This window comes from Helicoverpa zea, chromosome 20, assembly GCF_022581195.2.
Source record: "Helicoverpa zea isolate HzStark_Cry1AcR chromosome 20, ilHelZeax1.1, whole genome shotgun sequence".
Lineage (NCBI taxonomy): Eukaryota > Metazoa > Arthropoda > Insecta > Lepidoptera > Noctuidae > Helicoverpa > Helicoverpa zea.
In genome coordinates this window covers 6,537,083-6,547,256 of record NC_061471.1, presented here as the reverse complement: position 1 = coordinate 6,547,256, position 10,174 = coordinate 6,537,083, and the positions used below count along the sequence as shown (strand labels likewise).

Below are 10,174 nucleotides of genomic sequence, written 5' to 3'. Positions count from 1 at the left end.
CTCCTGCCGGAGGCTCTATATGGGGGTCGTGAGGGCGATGGCGCTGTACGCCGCGCCAGTGTGGGCGAACACCCTGGCGGCCCGCAACCGCGCAGCGCTACGAAGACCACAGCGAGCGATGGCCATCAGGGTCATAAGGGGTTACCGAACGATCTCGTTCGCAGCGGCATGCCTCCTAGCCGGATCCCCACCGTGGGACATGGACGGAAGAGTCCTCGCGTCACTCTATACATGGCGCGAGGAAGCGGTGGGGCGGGGCGAGCGTCTCGCGCCTCGACAAGTTGAGGCGCATAGGGCTGAGCTCCGCCAAGTGTTAATGGCAGAGTGGGAGCAGAGGCTTGCACGACCCACGGCAGGGCACGCCGTTATCGCGGCGATAAGGCCCGTAATGAAGGAGTGGCTGGAGAGAAGCCACGGCGCCCTCAGCTTCCGGCTGACACAGGTTCTCACCGGACATGGTTGTTTCGGAAAGTTCCTGTGTCGCATAGGCCGGGAGCCCACGCCCGAATGCCACCATTGTGGCACCAGCAAGGAAGATTCGGCGCTGCATACGTTGGCGGAGTGCCCAGCATGGGCAACGCAGCGCCGTGATTTAACTGCGGTACTGGATGCTGCGGGAAATCTTTCGCTGCCGGCCGTCGTGTCTTGCATGGTCAGCAGCGAAGAAGAGTGGAATGCCGTCACCTCCTTTTGCGAGGAGGTGATGGTTTTAAAGGAGGCGGCGGAAAGGGAGAGAGAATCTGCTACCTCTCTCCCCGCCCGCAGCAGACGTAGGGGGCGTCGCAGGGTGGCTGATCTCCGGCCACCATAGGGCGCGGCCTGCGGACGACAGACTAGGGGCGTCTGTCGTCCGATCAGAAACATCAGAAACAGGCCTCGAGACGGTGGCGTAGTGTTGCGCGCGCCTCTCTTAGTGGAGTTACTGTGGCCGCTGGGTGACGGCCACATAGGGTGACGGGGCCCGCCTTCGAACATCTGGCGGGCCAATACCTGTCGGGGGTGCGGAAGAATGCTTTGGCGATACCCGTGCCCTCGACAACAGGTAATTGGAGGCAACACCAGGTAGGGTTTTTAGCCGGTAAGAGTCCGGCACACCCCTCCACCTACCCCAGGTGGAGTACAATCCATGAGGATTTTCCACCCTGACAAAAAAAAAAAAAAAAAAAAAAGGGACACAGATGCATGATAGTTAGTTACAAAGATGATAACTTACTATTGTATCAACACTTATAAATGCGATGTGGACATAGTGGATGCTGCTAATACCGAAGCTCCGAAACGTCGGCTCAAATGAAAAAATATTTGATTTTAAGTAGAAAATGTTTAGTTTTTTTTTAGTTTTATTTACATTCTTTTCTATTTTGTTAACTCATAATTAATTTTACAATATTCACATGCCATGGCAAGTGACAAGCATGATTTTAAGCAAGCACATATCCACTTAATTGTATCTTCAGCTTACATGGGTACACATGCACCTGCATGTGCATGTATGTATACACATGTTTATAGCAAATAAATAGATTCTGTTCTATTCACGTGACAATTTATATTTATTCAAGTAGATACTTACTCATTTACATTTTAGTTGATAATAGAACAATACGATATTATTCAATTGCCGTCACGATGTTTAATTTTGCTTCGGTAAAAAGTTGAGGTCAACAATGTTTACTGACATTTATATTATTTTGGGCATCATACCACTCTACCAGCTAATGACTTGCATGAATTATTTTTACCAATTTTGGAGCACTTTCATACCTACTGGACATATCATACTACCTTAGAATGTCCTACTAAATGGAGGACCTTGTAGTTAAGCTACTGCCCCGGAGTCGATCGATCATAAAGCTGGGATTCCAAGAGATAGACAAAAGACAGCTCCGAAAATGCCCACCCTTCTCCACTTTCTATGTGTTTTAGCTAAACAGTTTACTTCAATTAATAACACCAAGTTTTTTTTTCAGAAAGTGAAATAGGTACACACAAATATCCTACTCTCCCCTATAATCCTTACCATTTTACAAATGGCAAAAAAAAATTAGGCGTTTGAAGTTAACAGAGCTAACGAAGTTGGGTTTGGAGAGAGTTCACAAGATCAGCTACTATTAAAATGCAAACCTACATACATTGGTATTGAAATTAATGTAAAATTTATTTTAAATAGCTATTCAGGTTGCGTATCGTAAAGTTTCATGTCATGCTTAGTTTAACGTGTCGCTGTTAGCCGGTCGAGTGTGTAGTCAGCATTTCATAATTAGTGTAGTGATAATCCGTTGAAATTATGTCAGTTATATTGGGAGGTGCAGTGAAATTATATTTCTATTTAAATGATGATATAGCAGGTACTTGAAACATACATTTAAATTACTTTATGGGTACAATTTTAAAGTAATTAGTTAATCAGAAAAAAAATGTTTTGTTAAGATCCCAGGACGCAAGATTGGTTTCTGATGCGAACACCATGGCCGGGGCTAGGCATAATGCTGTTTTATTTAGCCGCTGTGTTTCGATGGCTGCCAGACTATATGAGCAAGCGACCAGCTTACGACCTGCGAAGTATTATTGCAGCTTATAATGCTATACAAATAGTAGGATGCGCGTTTATCGCCTATAAGGTAAATATATTTCTTGTGATGTGATATAGATGTTTGAAATCTTGCTATCAATTTAAGAAGAAGAACATTCTTCATCAAGGAAACAAAAACTTTTCAATTAAATTAATTGCATCATGTTTTCTAACACGCTTAGGTATATTAAAAATAGTTCTTTACCTTCATAAAACGGCAAATCCGACTACTGTCCTTAAGTTTAAGGGGTATTTCTTCAACAAATATCTACTTAGGTAATTTCCTGGGATTCACCTCCATTCTGAGTACCTACCTACCCCGTTGTAAGTATATGTAACACATGTCACTGCAATTCGATCTTTTATTATTACCGAATTTGAATTTAACCGTTATAATGGACCAATGACCCTTTTAAGACTAACACGTCATTCACTACATGCTTAATCCGAACTACTACTACTGAGACTAAAACGTTATTCGCAACGTAATCTAAACTGGGTAACTTATATTTTTACAGAGTCTAACCCTAGGATGGCTGAATCATTACTCGTTGGTTTGCCAAGCGGCCGACGATGGACCTCTAAGTCTGGAGTACGCGTGGAGTGTCTGCTATGGATACTTTATTATGAAACTGGTTGATCTCCTCGACACGGTAACAATTGCTTAATAACTTTGCATTAACTGAACATTTAGCGCAAACTGTTCGTCGGAAAGATCATTTAAATGTAGATACCTACCATCAACGCATTCAGAGCCTTTATCAGAAGACTAGGCAGTTTGTTTTTCAAAAAACTTTGTTAAGAGCGAGTGTGGAGAAACTAGAACTACTCTTGCTCATAAATAAGTACTACCTACGGAATTTATTCAATTCTTTAGCAAGATTTGGTGGTACCTACTTCATGAGACGGTGGTACGATGGTACATCACAACAAAATATGTAATGGGCCGCATACCTAGGTAATTAAATGTCTAAACTAGCTTATGTTATAGGTGTTCTTCGTGCTGAGAAAGAAACAAAACCAAGTTACTTTCCTGCACGTGTACCATCACTTTGGTATGGTGGCTGTTGCCTGGGGCATCGTCAAATGGCTACCAGGTATGTATCTAAAACTGTATGTTTTGTGATTTTATAATAAAAAGATAACTACCTACAACAAAAATCTAGGTAGGTAAACTTAGAAACCTAAGATTAAATGAAACTTATGATGTCATATCAATTAATTAATCCCTATTGTCACCGCACATGTAACAAACGTTGACGACTTCGTAGAATCAATAGAGTTTTATTAAAACTTGCAGTCCCACACCTTCTATCGCATTCCGAATTAAATGATTTAGGTATATACTACTAATCCAAGAAGATACCTACATAGTTGCCAAAAACCAAATTAGTTTCGCAACAGCTACTTGGGGCAATACCACCTCGGCATCGAAGGGGAAACTTTCCAAAAGTTATGGAACCCGTTGTTGACATACCATACCTAGTAGGTAGGTACCTAGGCACTGCTGGCTGGCATGAACATACCACAACGAACGTAGGTAGTGTAGGCACCTACATGCAAGTTCTTACGAAAGTGCTTTAACCTATTAACTTCTTCCACAGGAGGGCACGTGACAATGCTGGTGACTTTGAACTCAATCGTCCACATAATCATGTACGGCTACTACCTGCTGACCACGTGGGACGACTCATACAAACAGTCCATTTGGTGGAAGAAGCACGTCACTCAAGTACAAATCGTAAGTCATTAATGATTTCTGGTGCCCATATAAGTATCCCCATATATGGAGGTCTAATTACATGTAGCTGACGACCTTCTACCACAAATTAGTAATTTTTACTTGCTGTAGCTAACCAAAACCGGGGTTACCAAATTACTAACTCCCTCCCAACTGAATAGTTAAAATTCTCTAAATGATAGCCGGACAAACAGCTCAACGTGACTCCATGCATTGTGAAAAAATATTCTTACGGCTGACGTAAGCCGTTATCGTGATTATTTATACGGGCATAGAATTATTTGAGTTCGTATTAATTAAGACGTTCCCAGCGTATACAAACATTTATTTTATGCAGGAATATAGGTAACTAAGTTCATTAACACTATTTCGGACGACATGTAGGTACGTACCGACTTTCGTAGGTATATTTACATTTACGTACGTATACAAAGAGGTGTCGCAGAAGTTCAAATATTCACTGCAGTAAAACTTGCGTGCTAGATCAAGTGCATTGCTCCTGTTTTTCGACGCTCTTATGGCATTGAAAAGAACCCTCTTCAACTTAATTTCTGATTTACTTACTCTTAAGGTATCATTGATAATACCTATAGAGCACTAATAACTTGGCTAACTGCATGACATAACAACTTAACATTCGTTTCGCTTAACCTTTGAACACCACGCTAGCTAGGTTGATGCATGTAGGTACGATGTAACCACACGTGCGTGTTTTTTAAACAAAATGTTAACGTTAACGAAAACTTAACGTCAGGTCCGAGCTACATTCTATTTTGCTGATTGCCAATCACTTAGGCCTGCGGGTCTGCGTACCTAATAATTAGTTCAGTTGCCAGTAAAACATTGCATTTGTTGTTTTTTGGTCTTTGTTTGTTGAGCATGAGATTTTTGAGCATGCTTTTGAGTGTCGATTTTTAAACGGATATGAATTACCTAAGGCCTATTTACACCGACAACATAAAAGTCCGTTTTTTTTAAACAATACTTTAAAATGTTAACGTGCAAAATTATAGAAGGTAAACCCTTAACTGACGTTTATGTTACCAGTGAACCTGGGCCTTGTGTTAACTAGTGTTTTTATTATGTTCACAGTTGCAGTTCACGCTCCTGTTCGTGCATTTCATAGCGCTAGTGGTGACGCGCGAGTGTGCATTCCCGCGCGAACCCGCCTATCTGCTCATCCCACAGAACTTGTTTATGGTCATTCTCTTCTCGGACTTCTACTACCGCTCTTATATCAAGACTAAGAAATCATGATTGTACTAAATAAATTTTAATAATATATACTTACATGATTTTTATTTTCGTCTGCAAGAAGTTAGGGAACTACTTTCCTGGGTAAAAAGTAGCTTAAGCGATGCCTTTCTCAGGCTCTACTATCTGTTTACCAAATTTCATTTAAATCAGTACAATAGTTTTGACGCGGAAGCCCACGAAACAGGAAGGCACCGAGAACGGAATTATTATTCCATACTATACTATTATTCCAGGTAAGAAGATAGTTAAAAAATAAAAACACAAATTCCAGTAAAATATTCATTTTATATTTCTACGAAATAAATCTTACAGATTGTAATTCGAGAATTACATTTCTAATATCACAATACTATACACTTGTTTCATATTAAGTACAAGTAGGTAGGTAAAGTAGTTCTTACACGTCAAACACATCAAGTTGCATTGAACACCTGTAGGTACCTATCACATACCCAACACGTTACATCATCAACTGCTTAGCCTTTTCCCAACTATGTTGGAGTCGGTTTCCAGTCAAACCAGATTTAGCTGAGTACTAGACTTAGAACTTACATAGAGGGGCTGCTTATCTGACCTCCTCAACCCATAAACTCGACACCCCATGGTAAGACTGGTTGTCAGACTTTCTATCATCTACCTACCCATAACGACTGTAAAAGATGTTCAAATGGCAGCCGGGACCCAGCAATTTATAGCACGAACCGACCGCGCCAAGCGTTGCTTTCGCTGATGGTCGATCGATTCGCACGGCTTTCGACTTAGCCACGAGTTCTTCCCAATACCTATACAGAACACGTTACTTACAGTGCATGACAGATTATTTACCTATTATCCTCCTACATGAACACTGAGTTTACTCATCAGTCGTTTATTTAACACTCCAAAAATATATGATGACGCACAATACTCCTAGTGATATCCGTCAACCTATGGTGCCGGAGCTGTTTTTCAATAAATAATTAAATAATTTTTGAGACAACTTTTCAAATTCCTTCCTATTTCTTGTTTACATAAAGTCTATTGCACTCACCGACACGCATTTCATGCGCCAATAACTTCGCTTATCGTGTATCCGATCAATTTGTTCAGTTTCAGGACCGCGAACGTCAATGTTAATTTGTTTACCGCATAACACTCAACATAGCAAATATGGGCGTATTTATTACGGCAGAGACTTTGCGGTTGTATTCTTAAATAAATAAAATCATAGGACGTCTATGAAATAAACTTCTTAAATATCTTTAAAATAAGCGAAATCTTGAATACATTACTGCTTTTTAGTACGTATACTCCTCGATACAATTACTTCTATAATAAAATGAAAAGATCAACTTAAGACTAGAACATCTATAGCATAGTCTTATCTGCAGTCTGTATAGAATACTCGTTACAAATTAGCTCAAGCGAGCAAACAAATTCTGCTTAACCAAATCGATAACATTCGCATCGCTATACGAATCGATAATCGCTTTGGTCAAGCACAGAGCAGTCGTGGAGCCATCGATTTCATCGTCACACAGAGGCCTGTCCTTATTCGTGTATTCCGAGAGATTCTGTTTAATTAACTTAACGAGTTCTTCACTAGTGATGTTGGTTGGTATTTCTAAGTTATTAGCTTTGTTTTCTAGTAAAGTTTTGAGGTCGTATTCCTCGCTGACGGTGTGCGCGGGCTCGTCGTCGCACGTGCGCTGTCGCTTGGCGCGTCGCAGCTTGCGACGGTTGTCAAGATACGCGTTCGCAACTGTGTCTAGTTGTAAAAATAGCACAGACAACGGTGTATCCGCTATGTCGTCCTGAAAACAAATACATTCGTAAAAAAAGTAACACAGGCCTGAGATAAGGGAGGCTTTGACTCTGACCAAACAATTACAAATGTGTATAAACACACGTTTCGGCTTAGCATAAAATAATTTGATGTGGCAATGAGATATTATTTACAACAAAGCGCACGCTACAATCACATTCATTTTTGAAGATTTTATCAGTCTACCTGTTTTTATATTAAAAAAATATGTATTAAGTCTAGTCCTAATATTAGCCTTGTAATCTTAGATGCACGAACGTACAAGATTTCACTTTCGCCGTTGTTATTGAAGTCGTTTGATGCCGCTAATTATTTGTGCATGCAACATCAGCATCTATCATGATTTAAACTACGTTGTTACCCTATTATAAGTACTGTAATAAAATATTTATTTTCCGAATCTCCGAATTTTTTCAAATTATTGAGTCACGGAGATTTTGGGGCCGAGTTGGGTAAAATGTGAGATGGCATCAGGATTATTTTTAAAAGAATTCGTAAGAAAAAATATTATTATCCTCAATAAAACATTGAAGTGTCGTTTAGATGATAAAGACCTAGGTATTTATATTTATGCTTTTCCTCGTCTTTTAACTCTCTTTAGAGAACTGCTTCATGCAAACAGAAATAGTTGTCCTTCCTTACTTAGGTATCAACCCACTATTAATACTTTTATTCGGTAATTCGGTTATTCTATTGAACAATTAAAAGTTAATAAACAAACGAATACATTTTATCTATAACATTACTAAGGATTAGAAACTGAGAGCTCAAACATTATTTCTCAGATAAAGTATAAAAAACATATTATTGTCTATTGACATTGCATTATGCTCTACAATACAATAGATGCAGACTACATTAAACTCATTAGCTCATTAATTTCATGGTCTGAGGATATCCTCTAATTACCAGAGACCATTATAGCATTCCTCCTTTGTAAATGGCATATATGACGTCACACAATGCCACTGACTCATTTGTGATGAGCACAGAGCTAATATTAGATATTATGTTATTAATAAATGTTTGGATAAAGGTCAGGATCAGTAATGCAAGCATACACTTATAAGAAGTATAGATAGCTTTATGCAATGATGATGGCTTTCATTTAATTTTAAGAGTGATATTAAAAGTGATTCCAAGGAAGCTCAAAACGAGCCCTAATAAGGGTGAATTATTGTAAAAATTTTTGTTTATGATTACAATTTATAATTTGAGATTGATTCAGTAATACATTAGCACTTACTTCATTTGGGTTAACAAGAAGCTTAGCAGTTTCTTGTGGCAAATCCTTGCATATTTGTGCTACAAATATTTTTATAAGGGCCTCAGACACTCTTGCTGAACCATCTTTTTCCTGTAAATAAAAAAAGAAACTTAGAAAGTATTTTTCACATTTTTTTAATAAACTTAGCCATTACCCTTAATATATCCCTATATGGCACCTATACTAATATTATGAAGCCAAAGAGTTGTGTTTGTTTGAAAATGCAAAACTCATTTATAAGCAACTTTTAATCTGGATGCATGACTAAGCTTTAATATGAAAATAGCTTTGATAAACAAAATAAAAAAAAAATATTCAACATACATGGGGCAACCAGATATTGAGTGCAATATTCACAGGGTCCACATTCTGTACATAATGCCACCATCCCCTAGGTACCAGCAAGGCATCTCCAGCTGACAGCTCTACTGTGCGACCACCTGTCAATCCTGAACAAAAAGTTCCATATGAAAAAAACCTATTTGCAGAAGTGATCCATTCATTAATGGTTAGAAGATTGTTACTCACCATTGAAGACATCTAAATTGTTAGGGCAATAGAAGTTTAATTCACTGTACACACTGGACTCCTCATATGGCACTCTTGTGGGTTTCAAACCACCTGTTTCTGGTGGGAATAAAATCCAGCGTTTTCTGAAAAGAATAAAAACATTTTTTAACAGTGTTGTTAGTCTAAAATAGAAACGCAAAAAAGTTTTTTACTTACTTTCCATATAATTGAGTGACAATATTAACACCATAGGTATCTTTGTGTGCCGGCGTGTGGGCACCACTGCTGCCGACCCACAGCGTCGCGTCTGAAGCACCCTTGTCGGAGTATCCGAATTGCTCCCATGAAACTCCCTACAATTTACCACTATAGTTAATAATTAATAACTTAAACGTTTTGCTTAAGACATCACACAAAGCCAAACTTTTTACAAATATTTACCTTATACAGTTCATCGTCTCCATTAAACCATTGATAAAGATATTTGTAGTCAAAATACATCCATTCGTCACTCGATGCCGAACCATCTATGAAACTTTTAAAAGTCATTGATTTAACCGAGCATCTTCTCTCCCAGCAAGGTTCATCTGACAAAAAATCCTTTTTCAGACATCTGAACGGTATTTCTTTTTCTCCAAAAACTGAGCACCACTTATCTATACTCCATTGGCATATTGACCAATTTTGTACAAAGCCACGGAATACTAATGGTACGCTGGAATTTGCAATAAAATTGCGTACAATTTCTTCGTTTAGTGCAGACATTTAGACGTTTAAAAGGCAACGCATCTGTATTAAAAAATATATCAAAGAGCCAAGTTATACCCGGCACCGCACAACACAACAAGCAAGGCAACAAATTATTTCAAGAACCAACATTTATTACTGCTCGACCTCGCGTTTTCTTCTCTTTGTTATGACGTTAATATGACATTGACATAAAACATTGAATCTGTCATTTGGCTGTCATGGGGCAGCCACAGTTTATAAAAAAAAATGGTTGCGCGTTAGTAGCATTTTATG

The 10,174-nt window shown here is 39.0% G+C and overlaps 2 protein-coding genes across 2 annotated transcripts; one reads left to right on the top strand and one right to left on the bottom strand.

Annotated features, from left to right (window-relative positions):
- The first annotated feature begins 2,216 nt into the window (after positions 1-2,216).
- LOC124640248 (elongation of very long chain fatty acids protein-like) lies at positions 2,217-5,599 on the top strand. The gene is made up of 6 exons (XM_047177929.1): positions 2,217-2,348; positions 2,431-2,621; positions 3,091-3,225; positions 3,564-3,669; positions 4,177-4,313; positions 5,406-5,599. The coding sequence occupies exons 1-6, from the start codon at positions 2,288-2,290 to the stop codon at positions 5,568-5,570; spliced, it is 795 nt and encodes a 264-aa protein (XP_047033885.1). The 5' UTR covers positions 2,217-2,287; the 3' UTR covers positions 5,571-5,599.
- A 236-nt stretch (positions 5,600-5,835) lies between these two features.
- On the bottom strand, positions 5,836-10,056 carry LOC124640247 (HSPB1-associated protein 1 homolog). The gene is made up of 6 exons (XM_047177927.1): positions 9,593-10,056; positions 9,368-9,504; positions 9,170-9,294; positions 8,966-9,090; positions 8,621-8,731; positions 5,836-7,363 (listed from the first exon to the last, which is right to left on the bottom strand). Exons 1-6 carry the CDS (start codon positions 9,914-9,916, stop codon positions 6,965-6,967), a joined length of 1,221 nt encoding a protein of 406 aa, XP_047033883.1. The 5' UTR covers positions 9,917-10,056; the 3' UTR covers positions 5,836-6,964.
- Positions 10,057-10,174: the final 118 nt, after the last annotated feature.